Source organism: Pipistrellus kuhlii, unplaced genomic scaffold (assembly GCF_014108245.1).
Source record: "Pipistrellus kuhlii isolate mPipKuh1 unplaced genomic scaffold, mPipKuh1.p scaffold_m20_p_2, whole genome shotgun sequence".
NCBI lineage: Eukaryota > Metazoa > Chordata > Mammalia > Chiroptera > Vespertilionidae > Pipistrellus > Pipistrellus kuhlii.
This window is the reverse complement of record NW_023425515.1, coordinates 181,449,407-181,477,000: the sequence shown is the minus strand read 5'-3', so window position 1 is coordinate 181,477,000 and position 27,594 is coordinate 181,449,407. Positions and strand designations below refer to the sequence as shown.

General features: G+C 47.6%; 1 protein-coding gene across 3 annotated transcripts in view; it reads right to left on the bottom strand.

The window, feature by feature from the left end:
* The window catches only part of RHCE (Rh blood group CcEe antigens), a 31,903-nt gene extending 5,133 nt beyond the window's left edge, over positions 1-26,770 (bottom strand). Inside the window, exons 1-8 of one of the 3 annotated variants that reach the window (XM_036446792.2) lie at positions 26,511-26,757; positions 19,802-19,991; positions 14,361-14,511; positions 11,354-11,501; positions 10,065-10,231; positions 8,487-8,624; positions 5,918-6,042; positions 535-614 (exon numbers count right to left, since the gene is read on the bottom strand). In XM_036446792.2, coding sequence (XP_036302685.1) covers positions 535-614; positions 5,918-6,042; positions 8,487-8,624; positions 10,065-10,231; positions 11,354-11,501; positions 14,361-14,511; positions 19,802-19,991; positions 26,511-26,652 — 1,141 coding nt within the window. In that variant the 5' untranslated portion in view covers positions 26,653-26,757. Of the gene's footprint in view, positions 1-534; positions 615-5,196; positions 5,328-5,917; positions 6,043-8,486; positions 8,625-10,064; positions 10,232-11,353; positions 11,502-14,360; positions 14,512-19,801; positions 19,992-26,510 lie in introns of those variants that run through there. The other 2 variants (XM_045585015.1, XM_045585014.1) reach the window with 2 other exon arrangements.
* Positions 26,771-27,594: the final 824 nt, after the last annotated feature.

The window sequence follows — 27,594 nt, the reverse complement described above, 5'->3', positions numbered from 1 at the left end:
CCCACCCTGATTTAGTTATCTTCATAGCACTTACCGCCATCTTGCATAGTATGCGTTTGTTTGCCTATTGTCGACTAGAATGTCAGCTCCATGAGATCAGGGCATTGTTTTGTTCACTGCTTTGTCCCTCGTGCTTAAGAGTAGTGCCAAGCTCATAGTAGATATTGAATAAATATTTGCTGAGCCAAATAATATTATGGATGTCCTCAGGTAAGCATTCTGGCATAAGGATTTCCCTGGCCTTCTGTACAAAACTGGGTGCGACCACCAGTCCTGGCTCTAGGAGGCTGCAATCCACTCCTCCCTTCCCTGGCCCTCAGCATCCACACCTGTGGCAGGTGACCTCGGAGGGCCTTTCCAGGGGTGGATGTGATTCTGTGTGTGTGTGTGTTTGTTTTTTAATCATTTGGCTGGAGCTGAGGAGGTGGGCTCACAGGGAACAGGATGGGCCTGTGCACATCCAGCCATGAGGCACATGCACTCTGAACTCGGGCCCCGGGCCTGGGCAGTGGTGGGAGGGTGGCGCGCACTGACCTGTCAAGAGACCAGATGCTAGACCCATCGCCAGGGACAAGCTGAGTGCCGCGATGTCGTAGAGCATCTGGAAGGCGATCCTGGAAATGACAGAGCAAAGATGGTCACGTCCAGCTCTCAGGCTGCAGAGGTCGTGGGGACGAGGAACACTGCTTGCGTGAGTCGCGACCCTGTCAGGAAGGGCCATCAGGGGAGCAAGTGTCCTCTTCCTGGTGGTATATTCCCCTGTCATCTTCCTGCAAAGCCATGCAGACATGGAGGAGGGGATTCTAAGGACCCTTTGGGCTTACTTTAATCCTCAAACCTCTGGACAATGAACTAGACCAGGGGCTAGAAAGACCCAGTTCAAGTCCCAGTTCTGTCACCAGCTGTGTGGCCCTGGAAAAGCCACTCACCCTCTCAGAGCCCTAGGTTCCTCATTAGGCCACTAAAGACGAAGGCCTTCAAAAAACTATGGTACATCTACACAGTGGAATACTATGCTGCCATAAAAAAGAAGGAATTCTCATCATTTGCAGCAACCTGGATGGAATTGGAGAACATCATGCTGAGTGAAATAAGCCAGTCAATGAAAGAGAAACACCACATGACCTCACTCATTTATGGATATTAAAGAACATTATAAACTGATGAACCAAAAGATAGATATAGAGACAGTAAAGCAACAAGCAGACTGTCACTTTACAGTGGGGAGGGAAGGGAGATCTGAGGGAGATAAGAGATCAACTGAAGGACTTGTATACACGCATATAAGTACAACCAATGGACACAAAACTCTGGAGAGGGTGGGTATGTATGGGAGTGGGGGGGCAATGGTAAAATATGTGCACAGATACTAATTTAATAAAAAAAAAATTAAAACAAAATAAAGATGAAGGCTTTATTTCTATCAAGTCCAGGAGGGTACAGTTTGGCCATCAGATCCCGCTCCCCTGCCTGCCCCTCTTGAACACACTTCCCTGTTCGTTGTTCTTCCCTGTTCGTTGTCCAGGACTTCACTTCAAACAGTTAAACAGCCCTGAGTGGACATTGGCGTGACCTTGCAGTAGAAATACAGGGAACAGTGATAAACTGGACTATATCAAAGCTAAGAACTGTTCATCAAAGACACCAGTAAGGTGGTGAAAGAGGAGGGGTTCACAGTACATCTGATAAAGGATCTATATCCAGAACAGATAAAGAATTCCTAAAAATCACCAAGGAAAAGACAAAACAACACAATAGGAAATGGGCAAAAGAACTTGACATTTCAAGAGAAAAGATATCCTAAAAGCAAATGAAAAGTGCTCCACTGAGTCATCAGGGAAATTAAATCCAAACCATAAGTTTGCTGGTTACATGGCTAACATACAAAAGAAGGAAACCACACGGAGTGTTAGAGAATATATGGGGGAAGGGGAGCTCTCATGTGTATAGATCGGTGCAAATCACAATGGAATGCAGCCAATAAAACAGATGTATGCAAGCTGTGTGATCCCACAACCCCACTTCTAGGCATATTTTCACTTGAAGTGCATGCATATGTTCCCCCTAAACATTAGAATGTTTATAGCAGCAATACTAGAATGTTCCTGATAGCTCCCAACTAGAAACTGCCCACAAGGCCATCAATAATGGATCAATGAAATGTGCTGTATACACACGATGGAACACTTGTTTCAACTGTGTTTTCTTAGGCTTTGTAATCTGTCTACTTGGTACTCATTTATCACAGGGCCAAACTAATGGGCCAGGCTATCTCTCTCTCTCTCCCTCTCTCTTGCAAGTCAGCTTTTGCGGGAATTCAAAACTCATATTACAACCTCCTCAACCACAAACTCTAACACGTGTTTTCACTTCCTGCCCAGTAGGGGATGTCCCCACCGCCATACTCCCACAGGCATAGTCTCAGTTCCCCGTTCTCTGCTGCCTGGTCCCGTGGGACATGTGGCCTAGCATGGTATGCAGTGCTTCTCATTTTGAGGGGAACTGTAACATTAACTTGACCTCTTCATGTTGTCACTTGTCACCTTTATAAATTAAACCCAAGCACAATTCAATACTATACCCCAATGAAAAAGTGCAGTCTACAGAGATACTCAACAACATGGGCGAATCTCACAATACAATGTTGAGTAAAGGAAGCCAGGCCCCCAAGGACACAGACTTCCGGTATGACTCCATGTGTATAAAGAATGAAAGCAGGCAAAGCTGACCGATACTGTTAGAAGTTAGAATAGTGGTTATCCTGGGGCGGGACATGAAGGAGCTCTGGGTGCCTTTTATATGGACGGGTCAGAAAATCAATATCATCAGGGTGTCTTTCATTGAACAAGAGACACCCTGATGATATTTGCACTTTTCTGGAGGTAGACTGCACTATAAAAATAGTTTGCTTGTTTTTATTTCTAAGTATTATTAAGTGGCAGAAATAGAAGCTAAATCCAAATCTGCTGACTGCCAACCCATAATTCCCTCCATCCTGATGCCATCTGAAAGCCAATGGGTGAAGCAGGAATCACCATACGACAATCCCCACACAGATCCCCTGGGCCAGGCCCTCGGCTCCACGCTTTTCCAGCTGATTTCACTTGATTCTCACAGCAGCCCTGTGACAAGGTGCTTCACAAACGGGGAGGTCTGGGTTAGGAAAGGGAACAGAGGGTTCCAACGTCACAGGCTTGGAATGGATGGTTCTTGGGACTCAAACCAGGCAGGTGTGTCTGCCCACCATGCTGGCCAGATCTGTCCCCGCTTTCAGCATTTGAGGGTTACCTTTACAAATTTGGCCATTCTGACATTCCAGAAACAGTTTTTAAAAAATATTTTTCTTTAGATTGACTTTTTTTGGTTACATTTAAAAAGACATATTTAAAATAAAACTTTGTGCCACTAAAGTAGAAGAGAAATGAGAGGCAACTATAAAAAAAAAATACATGAAAACAAAACATAGCTAGACTCTCCCCAAGATGTGGCAGCTTGTACAAGTCTCTCAGCCTGAGACCTCCTCTGCTGTCATTCAAACGGAGGTCATCATTTGAGTGCGTGCAGAGACCCCTAAAACCCAGTGGAGACTTTCTCCCTGATGTAATCAAAGGTCTGAATGAGACTTGAGAAAAAGCCAGTGCACTCTGTGATTCAGTGTTCTTCAATTGTTTTCACACCTCTTAAAATCCTACATGTTGTGAAAATCTCTCAGTCCTGGCTCGGAGCACTGCCTCTGACTCATTCACATCCACTCACCTGAATAGGAAATAGGCAAATACTGTTTGTGGAAGGAATGAAGGTCAACTGGCTTGCCCAATGACACCACATAATATAGTAGCTGATCCCCATTTCGTATGCGGTATTCTCGCCTGCCTGCTCAGTGCTTTCTCCATCTTTCAATTATATCAGATGCTCCTCCTCTGGAAGCAGCGGCATCCATAACCAGAGAAAAGGGGCCATTGTGGGGTAGTTTCTCCACACCAAGCACCGTCCTGAGCCCTTTAATATGTTGCTAAGTCTTCGCTGCAGTCCTGAGATGTAGATCTTATTATCTCATTTTGCAGACAGAGAACTGAATCCTAAGGGGAGTTTGAGTACCAGGCCTAAGGTCACATGACTGGTAAATGCGACCTCATCTGTCCCTTCCAGCCGAACGAAGGCCTCCTCAGAGGTCACCGCTGTCACTGTGCCCTCCCCTGTGCTGGGTTCCTGCAGAGGAGAAAGAAAACCTCTTGGACCTCAGCTGTCTGGTCCTGGTGAGAGCTGACTTGCAGAGTGAGCTGGAGGCAGGCCACACAGGCTCTGGGCCCTTGTTCTCATCTCTCCCCAACTCCACATTCAGTGATGTCCCCTTGATGGCAGCCATGGTGGGAGTATTAGCACCACAGAAATCAGCAAATGCGCTAAGTTAGGATTTTGTTTTCTTTGGAGAGTGTTCATCCTTTACTGGTATACCATTGGTTGGCTTTTTTTGTTTTGTTTTGTTTTCTCTAGGCCAGTAATGTTCAAGCTTGTGTGAGAATTACCGGGAAGGCTTGTTGAAACACAGACTCCTGGGCCCTACCTCCAGATTCCTAATTGAGCAGATCTGGGTGGGCTAGAATTTGCATTTTTAAAAAAATATATTTTATTGATTTCAGAGAGGAAGGGAGAGGGAGAGAGAGAGAGAGAAATATCAATGATGAGAGAGAATCATTGATCGGTTGCCTCCTGCATATCCTCTGCTAGGGATCAACCCCGCAACCCGGACATGTGCCCTTGACCGGAATCAAACCCAGGACCCTTCAGTCCACAGGCTGATGCTTTATCCACTGAGCCAAATCGACTAGGGCTCTTTTTTATTATTATTAGAATTTTATTTTTCTATTACAGCTTACACTCAAAATTATTTTGTATTAGTTTCTTTTTTTTAATATATTTTATTGATATTTTACAGAGAGGAAAGGAGAGAGATAGAGAGCTAGAAACGTCGATGAGAGAGAAACATTGACCAGCTGCCTCCTGCACACCCCCTACCAGGGATGTGCCCGCAACCAATGTACATGCCCCTGACCGGAATCGAACCTGGGACCTTTCAGTCCGCAGACCGACGCTCTACCACTGAGCCAAACCGGTTTCGGCTATTTTGTATTAGTTTCATGTTTACAGCATAGTGGTTGGACAATCATATACTTTGCAAGTTGAGCCCCCTGGTATTAGAATTTGCATTTCTAACCAGTGCCCGGGTGATGTTGGTGCTGTTAAGAACCACTGCTCTGGGAGAGCCATGGAATCACAGAATTTGGGATCTAGAAGGACAGATGGTCCAGATGTTCTGGATCAGCAGCCTGGAATTTGGCCCACACAATTTTTCTAATGATTTTGAGTCTTTTGCCAATGCTTAGGAGAAGGCCTGCCATTTTCCTCCATTCACTTATCTAATCCTCTAAACCACAGGGTTCCTGGCCTCAGCAGCCTCCAACAATCCCATGAGGGGCGGTATTATCAGTATCTTCACTTAAAACCAGGGGACCAAAGCTCAGAGAAGTTAGGGAGCCTGCCCCGCTCGGAAGAGGTCAAGACCAGTCTGACTCCACGGCACGCTCCTCAGAGACCTGCACCACCAGAGGTTGAAACATGGGCTCACTCAGCTGGCGTGGGCCTGGTTGCCCTGCTCTGTCTGTTTTGGGGGGGCCTCAGGGCTATCTGCCTTTGCCTGGCACCTAAGCTGTCCCTTTTGGGAAGAACAAGTGACCTGAAGAGATGATGACTCTACACAAGTTAGGGGCTTGGAAGAGTTTCTGAATGAATTGGCCAACAAATACTCACCGAGGCCTGCTGAGGCCTGGCCCTGACTGCAGGCACTCCAGCTAAGGGCTCTGGGCACACGCACCCTGGGTTAGGTGAGGGTATTAAGGGATTAAGCCAGGCGACTCACAGGGGATCCTTGAACCAGCTTGTCAGATACGCGATGTAGGTGATCCCTCCGAGCAGGCCCGGCAAGCCGAAGGTGTAGTGCACGCCACAGGTGTCGTGGATCCCCAGCACGCGGTTAAAACACACCTGGGGGGGGGGGGGAAACAGACGTCCTTGTCAGTAGATCTGAGTGTGAGACTGAAGTTCCCCGTCACCCTTTGCACCAGGGCCACCCACAGGGATGGGCTGTAGGGCTCCCGTAAGAAGCACTTCTCAGATGTGCCCGGGCACTCACGTTACCTGGGGAGCCTGGTGTACCAGAGTTGGATTCAGAAGGTCTGGGGGCTGAGATTCTGCATTTCTAACAAAGGCCCAGGGAATGCCAGTGCTGCTGGTCCACTGGCCGCACGTGGGGAAGCAAGGGTCTAAGCCAGGCACTATTCACATTTTGGGCTATGATTCTGCGTTGTGAGTGTGCTGTCCTGTGCACTGTAAGATGCTCAGCTGTATCCTTGGCCTGTACCCTTTCGATGCCTGTAGCACCCCACTCCAGTGTGTCAACCAAAAATGTCCCCAGATACCGTCACACATCCCTGGGAGGAGATTAAGACCTACTGGTCCAGCCCAAACTTCACTGCCATCCAAAGACAAACAGCTGATGGGAATAAAAGTCAGGAGGAAAGAATGTGACCACACCCTGAGGCTCCCACTCACAGCTCCTCCACCTCACCACCGAGCCCCCCAGATGGTCATCAGCCAACAGATAAGGCTACCAATGAGGATTTGTTCAGGCTACTTCCCTCCTTAGATCCCCCACTGTCTTCAGAATAAAAACCACAGACTCCTCAACTCGATCAGGAGCTGTACCCGAGCACCTGTCATCTCTCAAGACTCTGATCCCACCACACTCCCAGGTGAGCCCAGCACTTCAGGCAAGAGAGCATCTTCCTGTTTCCTAGCTGGGCCGTCTGCTCTTCTCCTTGTTGAGCCTCTGAACACTCTGCTCCTCTGCCTGGAATACATCTCCCACTTCTTGGTTATTTGTCAATGCTCAGCGGGGACATCCTCTGCTCTGGGAAGCGCTTCCTGACATGTCTCAGGCTGGCTTGGATGCCCTGGAGCAGTCATCACCCCAAGTTGTGCTTTTTTGTCCCTTTTCCTCACTGCGCTGTGGCTTGGGAAGCAGGATGAATGCTAGGATATATGTGATGAGTGAATGAATGAATGAATGAACGAATGAGTGAGTGAGGGAATCATCCTTGAACTGTTCCCCCAGTGATAGAGTCAAGGAAACCGAAGCACAGATAAAGTGATGGACTCTAAGACTGATGATAACTTATGCATTTTAAAATACTGTTTTAAAATGTGATTTTTAGAGAGAGAGGAAGGGAGAAGAATAGAGAGAAACCTCGATGCGAAATGAACATCATCAGTCAGTTGCCTCCTGCAGGCCCACTGCTGGGCTCTGGCCAGGAATTGTACCAGTGACCCCTGGGTTTCTGGCTAGACGCTCCACTGCTCAGCCACATCTGCCGGACAACGTGTGCGTTTCCTGCTGTGCGCTTCCTCCTTGCATTATAGGGCCTCAAAGCCAGAGGAGATAAAAGACATCTGTTCCCATTCCAAAGATGGAGATCAGACTTTGCTCAAATTGAACTATTGGTAATCTCTTCCTTATCTGGAGTTGAAACTGCCTCCCTGAATACCCACTGTCAGTCAAATTCAGCTTCCTATGCCACCCAAAGTATACTCCTTTATTCTTCACCAAGCCTTCAAAAGCCAGGAAGGTCTGTGGTTCCTGAATATTTCCTTTAGAAGTCTATCCATAACCAATGGGCTATAATGAAGTATTCTGGTATTATCTGTGCCTGTTGAATTTTGAAGGAAGAAAAATCCAGCCACTTAGAAGAACTAGACAATCAGAAGAGGGCATGACCTGATGATCAGCCAGCATCTTTCTTCTAGGTGCCGCCCTTTGCACCCCATTCTCACGGTTCATGGGCAGCCGCCATGGGTGCACAGCATGCCCCACCCCCACCCCCACCCAGCCAAGAATGGGCGCAGGGTTCAAGTTAGACCAAGAGCTCCTTCTTCAAAGAACTTGGAATTAGGACCAAGAGTTGTCACCAGTTGTATCTTTGGAAAGAGATACTACACTCCACCATGTGGAGCAGCAGTAGGAGATCAGAAAGGAAGTCTACAGCATGAGAATAAAGCAGATATTCGGGAAAAACAAAGAAAGGAGATCAGGGCCTCCGTGGGCTCCCCAAACACTCCCATCCCCGGTGCCAGCCATTCCTGGGCTCCCAGGAGCATTTCCGTCCTTGGGCCCCATGACATCCCAGGGGCTTTATAAAACATTTCCTCTTACGTCTGAGCAAGCTTGATTGGGTTCCACTACTTGCCTCCCAGATCCTAACACATGCGCCACCCAGCCTGGGTGGGTCCTTCACCCCGAGCTTTGAAGCTAAACGGAGAGGGTGCCCACACCTGTCTGGTGCAGCCTCTGGTGCCACACAATGGGCCACCATGGTCCCAGGGTCCTTCTGGTCCCAGACAAAGCAGAGGATATTCGTTGCCCAGCTCCTTACCGGCATAGATTTGGCTCCCCCGATGGAGATCAGCCCTGCCAAAAGGCCCAGCACCATGGCCAGCCAAGGAGAAGGGATCAGGTGGCACGGGGCACCCACAGCCACGCCTCCCGCCAGCACTGCGTTGTGGATGTGAGTCTGCAAAGAAACAGCCTGTGGGTGAGTGAAGGGAGACACAGAGAGGACAGCATCTTCCCCAGAGTTCCTCAGCGAGCTGGTAGGCAGGCACTGCTGTAAGGTGCTCCCTGCCTCACTGGTCCTGGACTTTACCAATGGTCTCCTCTCACCCCACTTCACAGGCTCAGGGAACAGTCACCCTGATGGGGCGGCATTTAGGGAATCAGCTGGAAAGACTAGTTTCTCAGCATTCAGCCACCCTCACACCCATCAGTGATGTGTCCTCGGCACGTAACAGCTCAGCACTTCAACGTTTCTACCGGGTAATGGGGTTTTGATTGTACCTGCTTAGTGCAGGTTATTGTGAGAAATAAATGAGTTGCCACTTTAAAACCCTTAGCCCAGTGCCTGGCATAGAACCTGAGTAAATGCCCAACAAACATAAGCCATTATTATAGTTTTTATTATTTTTGTTACTAGTGTTTGCTACTTGGTGCCTATGCCACCTGTACGCACCCAATAAGCCAAATCCCGGATTACATGTCTGCTTGGTCCTTCATTCCACTGGACTGAGCCTTGCCTCCTCTTAGCTTCTCCCCCCACCCCCTGCCCTGCCCCCCTCTATGACCAGATCTAGGCGCTCTGGGCCCTCACACCAGCTTCTGGGCTTCCCTGACCTGTTGGTCAAACTTGCCTCCTGGGATGACCCCACCTTGTCTGACCCTAGACTGCCTGTCACCATGGAGCTCACCCGTGGGGACGCCTGGCTCCCCTCAGTACTGTTAACCTGTCACCCGTGGCCACATTCTCTCCACTCCAGGCCCCACTGCCTGTCTAGATTTCCCCACCACCTCTGCCTGGCTGACTGCATGCCCTGAACATCATGGGAACTTGTCTTTAGCTCTACCCTCTCACCATCTCCGCCTCCCAAAACCCACATGATCTCCTAGCTCCACAGATAGTAGCAGCCAATGTTTGCCCAGAACTTACTCCACACGAAGCAGGTTACATATCAAGTTCAAGTGGCTTCACCAAGGCCACGTGGCTAGGTGAACCTACTTCTTTACTTCTGATTCTTACTCCAATCTTGACATTTCTTGGGTTAAGAGGGAAAGGCTCACACATTCTATTCTAGTCTCTCTCTTCCCTGCCTTCTTACCCTCTCTACCCCTCAACTCTTGTTCCTGGCGGCTGGCTTTAATAACTACCGTAGCAGGAATGGGGCTCAAACCTAGGTTTGTCTGATGCCAATGCTGCTGGACTAACTCACTTCCCCTGGTAAGCCTTTCGGCACTGCACAGCCTCCTGAGTCCCGGTGCCCATTTCACAAGCTGCTGCTCTCCCCTGGGCCCCACGATACAGCAGATAAGGCTCCCCCCTCCCCCCCTCCCCCAAACCGAGGGGCTGGGGCTGGGGGCAGGGGTGTGAACATGTGTGGGGCCCAGGGCAGCCCCTCCTCACCATGCTGATCTTCCCTTGGGGGTGAGCCAAGGCCGACAGGGAGATGGCCGTCACTGCGCTGACCGCGAGCGCATAGTAGGTGTTGAACACGCCGTTCTTCTTTTTGTCCGGGATGTGCAGCAGAGCAGAGTTGAAACTCGGCCAGAACATCCACAAGAAGAGGGTGCCTGCGGGGTGGGGGGGCGGGGGCGGGGGGAGGCAGGGAGGGTCAGTGGCCAGAACTGCGGCTCCCGGGCCTGAGCCTCGGCGGACTTCAGACGGGAGGTGCCCGGAGCAGGGAAATCTGGGCTTGATCCCTCTCTAGCCAGGTGACTTCGGGCAAGACCTGTGTCCTTCCTGGAGCCTCCAGTTGTAGGGCCCAGCTAACGGACCGCGAAGCCAAGGCCTTGAGAGTTTAGTCACCAACCCCCAGACCACCTGACCACAGCCCGGGGTGGCCAAAGGCTTATTTTAAAAGTGAGCATGCTGCCTTCATCCAGCCCCATGGCCTGACCCCCGGGGGTCTGATTTCCTCCCCTAAGCCAGCGGTTCTCAACCTTCCTCTTGCCGCGACCCTTTCATATCGTGGTGATCCCCAACCATAATATTATTTTTGTTGCCACTTCATAACTGTAATTTTGCTGCTGTTAATGAATCGTAATGGAAACACCTGTGTTTTCCAATATTATTCTGCTGCAGCGGTTCTCAACCTATAGGGCGAGAGCAGGCTGAGAACCGCTAGCAGGGTCGCCAAAGGCCATCGGAAAACACAGACATCTCCATTACGATTCATAACAGCAGCAACATTACAGTTAATGAAGTAGCAACGGAAATAATGTTACGGTCGGGGGTCACCACAACAGGTGGGACTGTATGAGAGGGCCGAGGCATGAGGAAGGTGGAGAACTGCCGCTCTAAGCTCTCCCAGCGGTCTGAGTTCATCGTTTGCACCGCAGCTTTTCAACATAGACCGTTTTTGCCTTTCAGTCCCTCCCCTCTCCTTTCCTCGACGACAGGGCCCTCCTTTCTTCACATGTCCATTTCCCTCCTCTAAGGTGAGGCCAAACAGATTGGGTAAACTTATTGACACTCCAGTGGAGGGGGTTTTCCTCTCCCCTGGACGTGAAGGAAGAGGGTGCCTGCAGGGGAAGGCTCCGCTCAGAGGCCCGAGTTCATCCCTCGCCACGTGGGGAAGTGAGCCGTGGCAGAGGGGCTTCCGACACCGGGGTGGCGGGTGAAAGAGATTTCTGCGGAGTTCGGGAGCCTCTTGCTCCCCCCAGGTACGAGACCGCCCTCCTCCTCGGCCTTACCCAGCATGGCAAACAGACTGGGGCTCGTCTTCCTCTGGTCTTTCTCCTCCGCTTCCCTGGGCAGAGGTCTGGACAGGCACCAGGCCACCGTCAGCCCGAAGTAGGCCGCAAACACGTGGATGTGCATCATGCTCACGTGGGCGTCCGCCTGCAACCAGCCCAGCGGGAGCAGTGAGTGTCGGCACCCTCCGCCCACCGTAACCCCCTCTTCCTTGGAGAATGTTCTTTTATATATATATTTTATTGATTTTTTTTTTTTACAGAGAGGAAGAGAGAGGGATAGAGAGTTAGAAACATCGATGAGAGAGAATCATCAATCAGCTGCCTCTTGCACACCCCCCACTGGGGATGTGCCCACAACCAAGGTACATGCCCTTGACCGGAATCGAACCTGGGACCTTTCAGTCCGCAGGCCGATGGTCTATCCACTGAGCCAAACCGGTTTTGGCCTTGGCGAACGTTCTGAGCTTCACAGAGAGGGATGACTGGAAGTCATGAGACGGGTGCTTGAAGCTTATCCAGCCCAGCAGTTCCCCTTTGAGAGGAGCCCCGTGAGCAGCTGAGTGTCTATTCCAGGGACAGTGCTGGGTGGTCTTATCAGTAGCTTTTATTTTTACTTCTTTAAAAAAAAAAAAATATATATATATATATATATATATATATATATATATATATATATATCTAAAGTTTTACAAATGTCTCCCTTTCCCCCTATTGAGCCCCCTCCTCCTCCACTGCCCCCAGCCATTCCCACCCCCAACAAGCCCCCACCGCCCCAGTGTCTGTGTCCTCTGGTTATGCTAATCTGCATGCATACATGCCCTTGGGTTGCTCTCTAACCCTCTCCCCCCTCCCCTAACATTTGTCTCTGGATCTATTCTTGTTCATCAAATTATGTTGATCATTATATCTCACACATGAGTAAGATCATATGGTATTTATCTTTCTCTGACTGGCTTATTTCGCTTAGCGTAATGCTCTCCAGTTCCACCCATGCTGTTGCAAATGGTAAAAGCTTCTTCTTTTTTCTAGTGGTGTGGTATTCCATTGTGTAGTTGTACCACAGTTTTTTAATCATTCATCTGCTGATGGGCACTTAGGTTGTTTCCAAATCTTAGCTATTGTAAATTGTGCTGCTATGAACATAGGGGTGCATATATCCTTTCTGATTGGTGTTTCTGGTTTCTTGGGATATAGTCCTAGAAATGGGATTACTGGGTTTCATTTTTAACTTTTTGAGGAAACTCCATACTGTCTTCCACAGTGGCTTAAAATATATTTTTATTCATTTCAGAGAGGAAGGGAGAGTGAGAGAGAGAGAGAGAGAGAGAGAGAGAGATCAATGATGAAAGAGAACTATTGATCAGCTGCCTCCTGCACACCCCAAACTGTGGACTGAGCCCGTAACCCCAGCATGTGCCCTGACCGGGAATTCAAGGTTGACCTCCCAGTTCATAGGTCAATACTCAACCACTGAACCACACTGCTGGGCTACCAATAGCTTTTAAATGCTTTTGGCCAACCCTGGCTGGTGTGGCTCAGTTGGTTGCAGTGTACATTGGAAGGTCACAGGTTCGATTCCCAGTCAGGGTACATACCCAGTTGTGGGTTTGATCCCTAGTTGGGGGGTCCGGGGTGTGTGCAGGAGGCAACCGAATGTTTCTCTCTCACATTGATGTTTCTTTCTCTCTCTCTCTCCCTCTCCCTTTCTCTTTCTCTAAAATCAATTAAAAAACAAACAAACAAACAAACAAACAACAACACCCACATATCCTCAGGCGAGGAGTAACCTAAATAAATAAATAAATAGTCCAGGCCAAGGTCCACTAAGATGGGGCCAAAAGCCACATGGCCATGTCCCCACTGTTTCCTACTTGTCAGCAGAACTTCATGGAGTGATGAGTGTTGTAAACTCTGCAACATGAAACAGCCAGATTTCTCATAACTGAACTGAAGTCCTTAGTGCATCCTAGATATATGCTAATTTTGCTTTATAAATATCAAATTTAGAAATCCTTCATAACTCACTCAGCGGGCTACTCCTGAATCCTGTCAACTGTGCCTTCAAAAAAATATCCAGAATTGGCGGAATTTTCACCACCATACCTCAGGGACCTCACTTTGGTTTAAGCCACCATCACCACAAACCCAAATGATTGAAATAACCTTCTTAACAAGAGACTGAAGTTAACATCCCAGGTAATGAGACAAATGCCGCTGCCTGGCTGTGTGATCTTGGGCACCAGCTTTCTCATCTGTGACCATCTCACCTCCGGGTCAGAACTGCCGCAGAAGAGCCGGGGAAACCATCTGGCCTGGCCTCAGCCTCCCTTGGCCTCAGCCTAGCCTTCTGACAGTTCTCCCTATGAGACCCCAGGTACAGCTCGTGACACCCATTGACCGGTTTGAAAGAAGATGTTGGCCATGCAGCTTGCTAGGCCACAGCTGGGGTAGGTGGGGGGAATGAATTATCTTTTTATACATCTTATAATTATCTTGTGATTCCTACTATGTCATATTCTAGAAGCGAAAGGCATTCATTTGCTATGCTTAAACATTTAGCATAGACCCCACTTTTGTCACCCCATGTGGGCCTGCTGTATTATTTAAAACTAGAGGCTCAATTCACGAAGATTCATGCAAGAATGAGCCTTCCTTCCCTTGGCTGCTGGCACTGACTTTGCTCTGGCCTGGAGCCACCTTTCCACCTTTTCTCTGGCCTGGAGCTGCCTTCCGCCTTCCCATGCTGCTCAGAGACCTGGAGCAGGTGTGGAACACCTGTGTTGTCGCCATGGCACCACCCCTGGCCACTCAGAGCCTGTGTATGCAAATTAACCCACCATCTTTGTTGGGTCATTTGCATACTCACTCCTGATTGGTTGGTAGGTATCACAAAGGTATGATCAATTTGCATCTTTTCCTTTTATTAGTGTAGATGCTAGAAGCTTCACCAAATAGAGGCCCTCCCTTCCACCTCCTAGTCCACCCTCACAGCACCATGACTCACAGAGAGGAACTGCTGGCTGATCATCCTCGTGGCACTAAAGGCTGTCACCTCCATCAGCACCAGCAGCACCAGCTGTGCCAGGTTGGCCTTCCCCAGGATGGCACCCGCAGAGATCAGCACAGACATGGCAGTCATGGTCGCCTGCTGAATCCTGGGGAGGAAGGGCGAGACAGGGAAGACTAAGGAGGATGGATGACTCTCGTGCATGCATTCGGTCACTCACTCATTTAACAAACACTTGTTGAGGATCTTCTTACTCTCTGCCTGCCACTGTTCAAGAAACTCGGGACACAGAGGAGAACAGGAAGGCGAGATTTCCGCCTACCTGCGGACGGGTGCTGCCCAGCCTGGGGTTTCCTTCGTCCCTTTCCCCCATCAGGGTGGCATCTACACTCGGAGAGACTGGTCTCTCGTCCACACTGAGGGTGCTCAGAAGTTCTCTAGGAATGCCACTGCGAGTTACAGGCCAAACGTTCCCTCGGGGCTCCCTCCTGGGATCTGACAGCTGGGACTCTGCCCGAGGCTTTTCCTCTGTCGGCGTTGCTCACAAATGCTCAACAGAGGGCGCTCTTCGCCTGCCGCCCGCGCCCGCCACCCTACTCTTCCCCCTCTCCGAGGGAGTGGAGAAATACTGGGTTTGGAAGTAGGACAAGCTTGGCTTCCAGGCTCAGCTTTTCCACTTGAGCAGCTATTTAATCTCACTGAGCCTGTTTCCCCACCTGTGGACGAAGAATGATAATAAAACCCCATGGTAGTCCGCTGGGGATTAGAAGGAGTATTTGTGCATGTGTGGCGGCACAAAGAATTACTGAGGAGTAGAAGCCGGCATTATTAGTATTATTGATCTCTTCCTCCTCTTGGCAAATGAGCAAGCTCAGTGTGAGGATTCAGGATAAAACCAAGTTTGTTTTTGAGGAACTTGTGACTCAGCTGGGGAGATAGGGCTGGCTGACATTATGAACCCTGATATAACGAGGCTAGCGAGGGAGACATGGAAGGGAAAGAACAGTACAGGCTGGACTCATCCAGGAGGGTTTCCTGGGGGAGGTGGCACCGGCCAGAGCAATACATGGTGGTTAAACCAACCCATCCTCTCCTGAGCACCTTGTTCTGAGACACCCCCACCCCCTCCACTTGGGAGTTGATAATGCTGATGCTACAACCAACATCACAATAACAATAATTTGTTAAGCGTCATGTATCACCTCATTTAACTTTTTTTTCAATTACAGTTGACATTCGATATTATTTTATATTAGTTTCAGGTGTACAGCATAGTGATTAGACATAATTTTTGAGGTGATCCCCCCGTAATTCCAGCACCAACCTGGCACCATACATAGTTATTACAAAGTTATTGACTATATTCCCTATGCTGTATTTTTACATCCTTTCACCTTTCCCACCCAGCCTCCCAACCCCCCTCCCATCGGCAACCATTCGTTTGTTCTCTGTACCTATGAGTCTGTTTCTGTTTTATTTGTTCATTTATTTAGTTCTTTAGATTCCACCTATAAGTGAAATCATATGGCATTTACCTTTCTCTTTCTGACCTATTTCACTTAGCATAATAATCTGTAGGTCCATCCATATTTTTACAAATGGTAAGATTTCATTCGTTTTTTTTGCCAAGTAATATTTCATTGTATAGATGGACCACATCTTCTTAATCCAGTCGTTTATTTATGGGCACTTGGGCTGCTTCCAATCTTGGCTATAGTAAATAATGCTGCAATGAACATAGGGGTGCATACATATATCTTTTAAGATTAGTGTTTTGGATTTCTTCACATGTATACTCAGAAGTGGAACTGCTGGGTCATAAGGTAGTTCTAGTTCTAATTTTTTTGAGGAAACTCCATACTGTTTTCCATAGTGGCTGCACCAAGTTGTAGTTCCACATTTTCACCAACATTGGTTGTTTGTTGGTTTACTGGCAATAGCCATTCTGACAGGTGTAAGGCACTATCTTACTATGGTTTTAATTTTCATTTATCTGATGATTAGTGATGTTGTATTATTAATGAATATAACCTTCCCATTTCATTTTGTTGATAGTTTCCTTTGCTGTGCAAACCTTTTTGGTTTGATGTAGTTCTACTTCTTTATTTTTTCTTTTGTTTTTCTTGCAAGGGGAGATATACCAGAAAAAAATATTCCTAAAAGCAATGTCAGATATTTTACTACCTATGTTTTCTAGGATTTTTATGGTTTCAGGTCTTACATTTAAATTTTCAATCCATTTTGAGTTTATTCGTATGTGTGGAGGAAGAAGGTGGTCTAGTTTCTTTTTTCTTGCTTTCTTTTTTTTGCATATACCTGTTCAATTTTCCAACACCATTTATTGAAGAGACTATCTTAACCCCATTGTATATTCTTGCCTCCTTTGACATATATTAATTTAACATATAAGAGTGGATTTATTTCTGGACCTCTATCCTGTTCCATTTATCTGTTCTTAATCCCAGTACTAAGCTGTTTGATTACTATTGTATAAATTTGTAGTATAGTTTGATATCAGGTAGCATGATACCTCCAACTTTGTTCTTTTTTTCCTCATGATTGCTGTGGCTATTTGGGGTCTTTTGTAGTTCCATATAAATTTTAGGATTATTTTATCTAGTTCTGTGAAAAATGTCATTGGTATTTTGATAGGGATTTCATTGAATCTATTGATTGCTTTGGGTAATATGAATATTTTAATTATGTAAATTCTTCCTGTCTATGAATACAATATATGCTTCCACTTATTTATTTTGTCTTCAATTTCTTTCTTCAATATCTTACAATTTTCTGAGCACAGGTCTTTTACTTCCTTGGTTAAATTTATTCCTACATATTTTATTTTATTTTTTTATGCAATTATAAATGAGGTTTCCTTAATTTCTCTTTCTGAAAGTTTATTATTGGTGTATAAAAATGCTACTAATTTCTGGATATTAATTTTGTATCCTGCTATTTAATTGAATTTATTTATTAGTTCTAGTAGTTTTACCTATATACAGTATCATGTCATCTACAAATAATGACAACTTTACTTCTTTACAGTTTGGTTGTCTTTTATTTTTCTTGTCTGATTGCTGTAGCTAGGACTTCCTCACTTACATTTTAATCCAAGTGACCCTCTGAAAATGGTGCTAGGGTACCATGCAGTCTCTTCATCATACACACGAGGAGACCAGAAGAGGAGACTTTTTTTTTGGCAACGACCATACAACCAGTTAATGACAAACATGAGGTTCAAACCTAGTTGGCCTGATTCAAAGACTGTGCTCTGAAGTCTGGACACAGCTCCCCCAGTGCTTGCTGCCAATGTAGGGTCCCACTTAAGGTCAAGGACTTCAGAGGGAAGGTCAGGGGCAAAGGGCAAGGGAAGGAGTCTCACAGGGACCAGGAGTTATTTAGATTCTTACTGTCTGAGGAAAACAAAGGACAAAAGCTGTGTAAGTCAGGCCCCTTCCCTGAAGGAACTGGTCATGGATGACTCAAGGCTGAACCAAGTGAGCGCCAAGTCAGGCTTCTCAGAGCGGGCGAGGCTGCGGGAGAGGACCCATCCGGAGGCAGGCCTGGGCGCCACCCACCAGCCCAGTCCAGCTGGAAAGGTCAGGAGGGAGCCCATTGTTCACATCTGTGATGCCTGGCTCAAAGGGGTCACCTGGGGAGGATCCAGCGGTCAGAGGCGGGGCTGGGAGGTTCCCTCGGACGGTACATGACCTCTCCTTGTCTTTCTAGGTTGAGTCAAGAATAAACAGGTCCCTGCGGGCAGGACCTCAAAGGAGGCAGCAGCCCGGAGATGCCTGTGGACTAGAACACAGGAGGCTTGTGTGCCATGATGCCCAGGCAGCAGGAACACCAAGACCAGGGCTATCCCAGTCAGAGTGCCCCCAGCGGGCCTTGTGGTGCATCCCACGTGATTACTACTGGGGTCATCGAATCCCTACGGGGATTAGCTCTAAAATGTTCTAGAAGAAAAAATGTGGAGAGTTTGTTTGTTTGTTTTTTCAGGGCCAGTAGGGAGCTGACTATCCCGTGTTTCATGTCCTGACTACCTGGAGTGTGACAAAGCCATGTCCCCACTTAGTTGTGTGACTCTAGACAAGTGCCTTACCCTCTCTGAGCCTGTTTCCTTGCCTGCACACCAGGTTAGACCTCATCTAGAAGGCTTACACAAAACCGTGTTTGTCAAGTGCCTGGCTCATAGACAGGAGTGCTCAGAGGGTTAGGAGGATCTCAGAGGGGAGAATGGAGGAGCCTTCAGAGATGGCTCCACAAGATGCCTACAATGAGATGTACCATCATCTGGGCAGGACAGAGATTCGGAGTTCCATAAAACAAACAAAAGAAATAAAATGTAAGAAAACCTTTTACCTCTTTCCTCCTGTCAAGTGCTAATATCATTTTAAAAAAGTGTATAGCTCAATATATTAATATATACCCTTGTGAAACCATTATTCAAGATAACAAATAACACTTACTATACCCCATAAGCATATCTTTGTGCTCCTTCCTAATCAACAACTACCACCTTCCCTGGGTAACCATTATTCTGACTTCTATTTTATCGGCTTTTTCTAGGAGATTCTTGAAAAACCTTGTTAGCGTGGTTTTGAACTCTAAATCCAGTCGCTTTTTGTCCTCCATTTCTTTTGTTTGCAATCTGTTTCCTTGTCTCTGCATTTTCACTGCTTCCCTGAGTTGGTAGGGTGGGAGGATCAGCTGTATCTATGCCAGGAGACAGCCTTATTCCTATTCTGACTTCTAGTAACACGGGTTAATTTTTATGGTTCTTAGAATTCCATATAAATGCATCTAAATGGATCAAAACTGATTTATAGAAAGTAAAGGTGTGGCGATGTCTTATTGATCAGCATTTAAGGACTAAGAATACCTCTTTCTTTTCAAGAGACTGTCTCACTGAGTATGACATTTCTATTTCTTTTTGTTTTCACTCTATGAATTTTTATTTGAATCCTTCTTAACTGGGTAACTTTCCAAAATTATACCCAATATCAAAGAAAAGACTTAGGGATTTGAGTTTGAATGTTAGATAAACAATGAGCAATTTGCTACTATAAGTATGTCCTAAATATTGCTTAGTTTTGATGCTAGGAAGAGAAGTAGACATCTGGCTTTTCTAGAATCCACCGTCATGGGTCCCATACCCTCAAGAACACAAAAGGAGCCAAAACTGGTTTGGCTCAGTGGATAAACCGTTGGCCTGAGGACCGAAAGGTCCCAGGTTCGATTCCGGTCAAGGGCATATACCTTGGTTGTGGGCACATCCCCAGTGGAGGATGTGCAGGAGGCAGCTGGTCGATGTTTCTCGCTCATCGATGTTTCTAAGTCTCTATTCCTCTCTCTTCCTCTCCGTAAGAAATCAATAAAATATATATATTTTTAAAAAGAACCCAAAAGGAATCCAGCAGCCATTGGGTTTTTACCTGGACAGTTCGATGAACACTTTCCCTAAGCGGGGATGTTCCAGAAAGCCGTCCAGCAGGACTGCCCACTGCACCCCGAGGGCCAGCATGAAGAGGTTGAAGGCCACACTGCTCCAGCTGTATCTCCACAAAGACGAGGAAAGGAAGCCCAAGCCCAGGGCTGCCATGACCACCATATCCTGTAAGATGGCTGAGGGAGGAGCCACCGAGGAGGAGGAAGAGAAGCAGACAAGATAGAGCAGTGATTTTTCAACTTTTTTTTTTTTTTTTTTTTTTTTAATCTCAGGGCACACACAAACTAATTACTAAAATTCTGCAGCACATCATAAAATACATCCTATTTTTTTGCCGATCTGACAAAAAATGGTATAATTTTAATTCATTCACACCAGAGGGCTATTGTTGTGTTGGCTGTTGTCATATTAAAAAAATATATATATTTTTATTGATTTTATAAAGAAAGGGAGAGAGAGAGAAAAACAGCCATGATGAGAGAGAATCATGGATTGGCTGCCTCCTGCAAGCCCCCCATTAGGGATTGTGCCTGCAATCTGGACATGTGCCCTGACCAGTATTCAAACTGTGATCTCCTGGTTCATTGGCTGATGCTCAATCAGCGAGCCACACCAGCCGGGCATGCTGTCATTTTTTTTATTTGACAATCTAAGGGGAAAGAGGTCAGTGCCCCTGACTCAATAGTCAGGTATTGCAAGCTCTAAAAATTCTTGTGGCGCCAGCCAATGTGTCTCAGTGGCTGAGCATCGACTTATGAACCAGGAGGTCATGGTTTGATTCCCGTCATGGCTGCCCCGGTTGCCACCTCCATCCCTAGTAGGAGGCAGCCAATCCATGATTCTCGCATCATTGATGTTTCTCTTTCTCTCTGAAATCAATCAATTATATATACTGTATATATATACTTGTGTTTTTAAATATATATTTTATTGATTTTTTTTTACAGAGAGGAAGGGAGAGGGATAGAGAATTAGAAAAATTGATGAGAGAGAAAGATCCATTAGCTGCCTCCTGCACACCTCCCACTGGGGATGTGCCCACAACCAAGGTACATGCCCTTGACCGGAATCGAACCCGGGACCTTTCAGTCTGCAGACTGACGATCTATCCACTGAGCCAAACCGGTTTTGGCTGAAATTAAGAGTTTTATAGAATGGCAGCTGGAAGTGACATTAAAAGTCACTTGAGAGTGCTTGGTCAAATTACTTCACCCCTCTGAGCCTCAGTTTTCTCATCTGAATAATGGGGACAGTACATGCATGCCATGCAGGGTGAGGGAAGGATTAGATGAGCTAAGCTGGGTAAGCATAAAATCAGAGCTTGCTTGGTCCACTCGTGAGTGCTCAGGAAATGTAGCAACTATTGCTATTATTAAGCATAATGATATGAGCAAGAACAGAGCCTCAGGACCAGTGCTTGGCACATATAGTAGCTGACACCCAGGAAAGGTTATTACTGCTGCTATTGAGGACGAGGTTCAACCTCCTGATCTCAAGCACAAGACAGTAAGGTCCCAGGAGCCTGTGGCAGAAAAGAGGGAGGAGAAGCTCGCCAGAGGGGCCCAACATTGTTTTAATCATTTTACACAGACTGTTGCTTTAGTTCTCACAACTCCCCTCAAGGTGTGCTATTCTTAGGACCATTTTACAGATATGAAAACTGAGGCACAGAGGTGTTATGAAATTGGCCACAGCCCAGCCTGTGTGGCTCAGTGGTTGAGCGTCAACCTATGATCCAGGAGGTCATGGTTCAATTCTCGGTTAGGGTACATGCCCAGAGTGGGGCATGCAGGAGGCAGCCTGCAACCTCTCTTTCATCATTGATGTTCCTATCTCTCCCTTTCCCTTCCTCTTTTAAAATCAATAACTATATATATATATATATATATATATATATATATATATATATATATAATTTTTTATTTTATTTTAAATAAACTTGCCTAAGCTGAAACCGGTTTGGCTCAGTGGATAGAGCAAGGTCCCGGGTTCGATTCCGGTCAGGGCATGTACCTTAGTTGCGGGCACATCCCCAATGGGAGGTGTGCAAGAAGCAGCTGGTCGATTATTCTCTCTCATCGATGTTTCTAACTATCCCTCTCTCTTCCTCTCTGTAAAAAATCAATAAAATATATTTTTAAAAATAGTATAAATAAATAAATAAACAAATAAACAAACAAACTTGCCTCAGCTGGTAGAGCCAGAATTTATACCTGCACAGTGGGGGGAGGGGGAGGGAGGGTAACCAGGATCAGGGCAGAGGTGGGGCCCTGAGGATGAGAAAGATCTTGGGTGGGGACTTCATGGGCACAGCAGCCACCGCTGCTGGGTACAGGAGCTCCAGGCCTTCCTCCCCAAGGCCCCGCACTGTCCCTGAGGGGAGGTGTGCTCCAGCCAGGGGGATGAAATTAGGGGGGCAGCATCTGGGAGCCGTTGACAGAGCCCAGTCACTCCACACTGGTCAGTACATAACATGTCAGGCCCCCTTTTTCCTCACCCCCTGCTCCCTCCCGCTTCCTCCCCCAGGGCACTAGGCCCACACCTGCTCCTCCCACATCTCACTCCCTGGATCCCCCTTCAGGGCTGGGCCCCAGCTCCAGTGTCCTCATTGGTGTCAGCCTCCACCTCTTGGAGCCTACGTTGCACCTGCAGCAGCTGTGGGTCTGATAAGCTAATGACTGTAAGGTGTTCCTGGCTGATAAGGAGTTCATGTGCCCCAGGGGCCCCTGGGTCTGGGCGCCAGAGGGGAATGTCACCCTTGAAGGCAGGCCTACCGCAGACCTTTACAAAAGTCCCAGAGCCAGAGATGAGGCAGTAATCACTATCGTGGTAACAGCGGGCACATGCACAGTGCCCTCCACATACCAGCTTCTGTTCCAAGCGCCCGGCAGCCTGAACTTGCAACAACCTCATGCCGTAGGGCTAGTATCCCCATTTTACAGATGGGGAAAGGGAGGCACAGAGATGCCAAGGTCACACAGCTGGCAAACAGTGGTGGGAGATCTGAATCCTGACTGTCTGGGCACAGCCACCACAGCATCCTGCCTCGCCACACAGCATAGATAGTCTAATGGTGAAGCATGTGGGCCTCTGGGGGAGGCTGTTCAAGGTCACAGCGGGTTCTACCTCTGTGTCCCAGTTTCCTAAGCCTAATGTAAAATGGGTATGAAAACAAGGGTGCCCAATCCAAGGATTGCTGTGAACATTGAACTTGCTGGCTAGCATTGGAAATCATTCAACTTAGCACTGGATGCATGGTAAGTACTAGTAATTATTACCCCATGCCTGCCACTTGCTAGCTGTATGACTTTGGGTAAGACTGTACCCGCTCCCTGCCCCCCCAACCCCACCTTGGGCCTAGGTGCCCCAGTGATCCTGGCTCTGTGCTCCCACCCACCCTTGCCCCTCCTTCTGGCCTGTAGACACAGCAGCACCATCAGCTCTGATGCCAGGACCTCCTTCTGCCCTCAGACGGTGGGCTTGATCTCCACTCTGTGTTCTCACGGCTGATTGGGAAGATTATTGCAGCCCCAACTGGGACCATCCATGGAGCCCCATGCTGCCTTCCCCTCCCCACAGACTATCCCACCGTCATCCCTACAGCAGAGAAGAAGTGATTTCCCAACCAGAGGAGCAGCCAAAGCTAAGGTGTGGAAGGTACCAGGATTTGGGGGTGTTCCTGTGTCACTGGGAAAGCCCTTTTGTCTTTCAGTAGCTCTTCCTCCTGCTTCTGAGGAGTACAAGGGGAGGGGTCTGGGTGGCAGTCACAGTGCAGGGCCCAGACTGCACCCCTACCCCCCCATTTTGGCAGTCTTAGAGCAGGCTCTGTGTGACAGATTGTTACAGTAATGCCTCCAGTGAGTCATGCCTTTTCATGTAGATCCCTCCCAACCTGGGCTGGGCCTTGTGATTTGCTTTGGCAAATGAGACATTAGTAAACATGATACAAGCAGAGTCTTGAAAAGTTCCTGCACATTGGGGCTTGCCCTCTGCTACTGCAGTAACTCTTCTGCTGCCATGTGAAAAATTCCAGGCTTGTCTGCTGGCACCACACGGACTAGCTGCCAGCCCACAACTAGCGAGCTAGCAGACATGTGGATGAGGCCATCTGAGGCTGTCTGCCCCAGTTAATCCTCCAGGCTGGAGTAACGTGAGTGACTTCAGGTGAAACCAGCAGAAGAACCTCATTGCTGAGCCCAGGTGCTAAACCATAGGATCGCGATCGTGAGCAAATTAAATGGCTGCTATTTTAAGCCACTCAGTTTGGGAGTGGTTTGTTATGCAGCAATAGATAACTGATACATTCTGCTTTTCTTAATTATCTCAGAGGCATCGAAACCCCAAGCCTCAAATGAACATCTCCTTATTCATTTACCCTACCATCTGCCCTTCCCCTTGCTCATCATCTCAGGAACTAGCACCTCCATCTGCCAAACCACACATCTGAGGCCATCTTTGACAACTTAATTTTCACCAAGTGCAGCTGATTTTTACCTCTGAAATATCTCTTGAATCTGACTCTGCTTCTCCTTCACTCCCCATGCCCATTTGGCCTCATCACAGGTTATCTAGGCCAGTTGTCATCAGAGTAGGGAACACACCTCAGAAGAGGCTCCAGCCCTAGCTGGTTTGGCTCAGTGGATAGAGTGTCTGTTCAGTGGATAAACTGAAGGGTCCCGGGTTTGATTCCGGTCAAGGGCACATGCCAAGATTGCCAGCACAGTCCCCAGTGTGGGGCGTGTAGGAGGCAGCCAGTCAATGATTCTCAACATTGATGTTTCTATCTCTCTTTCTCCCTCTTCCTTCCTCTCTGAAATCAATCAAAAGTAATTAAAAAAAAAAAAAAGAGAAGATGCTCCAAACAATTCATAGAGGCTGCCGGAGGAAGCTATTAGCACTTCCAGTTTTACTTATTTTTATTTATCATTTAGTTAGTTAGTTATTTAATCCTCACCTGAGGATATTTTTCCATTGATTTTTTTTTTGAAAGAGTGGAAAGGAAAGAAAGAAAGAAAGAAAGAAAGAAAGAAAGAAAGAAAGGAAGAAAGAAAGAAAGAAAGAAAGAGTGGAAAGAGGAAGGGAGGGTGGAAGAGAGAGAAAACATCCATATGAGAGAGACACATTGATTGGTTGCCCCGGACCAGAACTGAGATCGAACCTGCAACACACACAATGATTCCTGCTGTGCTTGCTGCCTTCCATTTTCACATGATTCACTCCGACTGAGCCTCCCCAACCTGGCTGGGTAGTCATCCTCCTGCTTGGTGTGGGCTCCTCTGTGAGTCCATACACAGTAGGTGTCTGAGGACACTTTATATCTATGTTAGCAGCACAGCATGGGGGCGAAGAACACAGACCCTGGAGCCAGTCAGTGAAGTTGGAACACCGGCCCCCACGCCTATCGGTTATATGAGAAGTGACTCTGCCTCACTATCAAATGAGGTCATGGAGAGTAATGGTTAACTGCATGCAGACCAAAACCAAGCTGCCTACATTTAAATGTGCGGTGCTGTTGCTAGCTGAGTGACTTTAAGCAAATTACGTAAAGTCCCTGGGAAAACAGAGGTCATAATAGTGCCTGTCTCCTGGGGTTAGTGTGAGGGCTCAGTGAAAGCATTTAGAATAGTGCCTGGTATACAGTAAGAGCTCAGTAAACACCAACTCTAATTAGCACGTGTCTGGATCCCATCCTGATGGTAGCAGAGGGTTGAATGAATGAATGAATGAATGCATTGAATTACACTGTATTGGACTGTAAAGAATTAAATGGAAATGAATTAGAACTGTTCCCAGGGCTGGTTTGTCTGCAAGGGCCCCTCTGGGCCAGCCCACTAGGTGGTGTAGGGGCTTCCTTCTCTAAGTCATCTTTTTGTCCTGCTTTCCACTGCTGAGGGCCTAGGGGCACCTTCCCTTTGCTCCCCGTGAACTAGTCACTGGGCGTCACTAAGGAACAAGCAAGGACTCAACCAGACTCAAGGGTCAGCTTTGTCTCAGGAACCTCACAAGGAGATCGGCCCATGATCAGGAGATGCTTGAAAACTCATCTCAGTTTTTGTGAACAACAAAAGCCACACCACCGTGGACATCTGTGTTGTGGGCACCTGAGTTGCTCTCATCATCATCTGTACATATTTTTAGCTGTATATGAAATAACAACCATCCTACACTCCCTTCCGGCCACACCTATGGCTTTGGATTTGCTGACAGAATGCAGACTTTTCAGCCTCAAAGTGAGGAGAGGGCTGGGAACAGAGGAGGGGCAGTAGACTAAAGCTTCCGAAAGGTGGTTAATGCAGGAAAGAGCATGAGAGCCCCTCCCCCCCCCAAAAAAAAGATAGCAAAACCCCAAAGCCCAACAACGTGAAATTCTGCTGCTAAGGAGAGAGAAGTTGGGGGAAGCAGGGAATGATGGAGACTATCTGTCCAAGGGAATTCTGGGAACGCAGGAAGAGGAGGCTCCTCACTCCATTCTGAGAAATCAAGGCAGGCTTCCTGGAAGAGGTGATGCCTACACTGGTCCTAAAAGAGAGCCTACGTTGTGAGCTGCATCTTGGTGCAACCTCTGGCACCAGATCAGAGAACCCCTTTCCTTGGAGACGTGATGGAAAGGACCATTTAGGCTCCTGGAGGATCACAGACCTCCTTTGCCCCCCGCCCCTATCTGCCTCTGTGCCCACCTCCCCTCGGGCACTCACCTCCCTGAGTCACCACCTCCGGATACTGTATGAAGCTGTCATAGCTGGCGAAAAAGAAGAAGATGACAATAAGAGCTGCCTGCAGCAGTAAGGTCCACAGGGGCAGGCAGCCCCGCAAGGACCGTGGGTACTTAGAGGCCATCCTGGTGCGTCCCTGTGCCTGGTTCCACCAGCACCAGCATCACCCCTCTGTCCCCACACCCCTTTGAGGGAGTGATGGGGAGCCACCCGCCAAAAGCCTTATCTCAGGCTGCAAGGCTGGCTCTGCTGGCCTGTCTATGAAGTTAACACGGGAGCAGAGAAACTATGACGGGGGGTGGGGGGAGATATAATTCCAACATTCATTCATTCATTCATTCATTCTTTCAATCATTCATTTATTCACTCAACAAGTAGTGGCTGCATGCCTCCTAAGAGCAGACTGTTGTGCTCAGCTTAAAAGGGGGGCAGCCGAAACCGGTTTGGCTCAGTGGATAGAGCGTCGGCCTGCGGACTGAAAGGTCCCAGGTTCGATTCCAGTCAAGGGCATGTACCTTGGTTGCGGGCACATCCCCAGTAGGGGGTGTGCAGAAGGCAGCTGATCCATGTTTCTAACTCTATGTTTTTCTCATCGATGTTTCTAACTCTCTGTCCCTCTCCCTTCCTCTCTGTAAAAAATCAATAAAATATATTTTTTTAAAAAGGGGAGGGGGAGCATTCATTCACTCAGCCCCCAACCATAAGAATCCTCCTTTATTCATTTCTTTACTTTACCCTCACCATAGTCCTGCAAGAAAGGCAGAGAGTGGATCCACAGCCCCATTTTACAAACAAGGAAACTAAGGCTCAGAGGAGGCTTTAAAAATATTTTTTATTGATTTTGTACAGAGAGGAAGGGAGAGAGATAGAGAGTTAGAAACATCGATGAGAGAGAGTCATCGATCAGCTGCCTCTTGCACGCCCCCTACTGAGGATGTGCCCGCAACCAAGGTACATGCCCTTGACCGGAATCGAACCCGGGACCTTTCAGTCCCCAAGCCGACGCTCTATCCATTGAGCCAAACTGGTTTCGGCTCAGAGGAGGCTTTAGATTGGCAAAATTTTA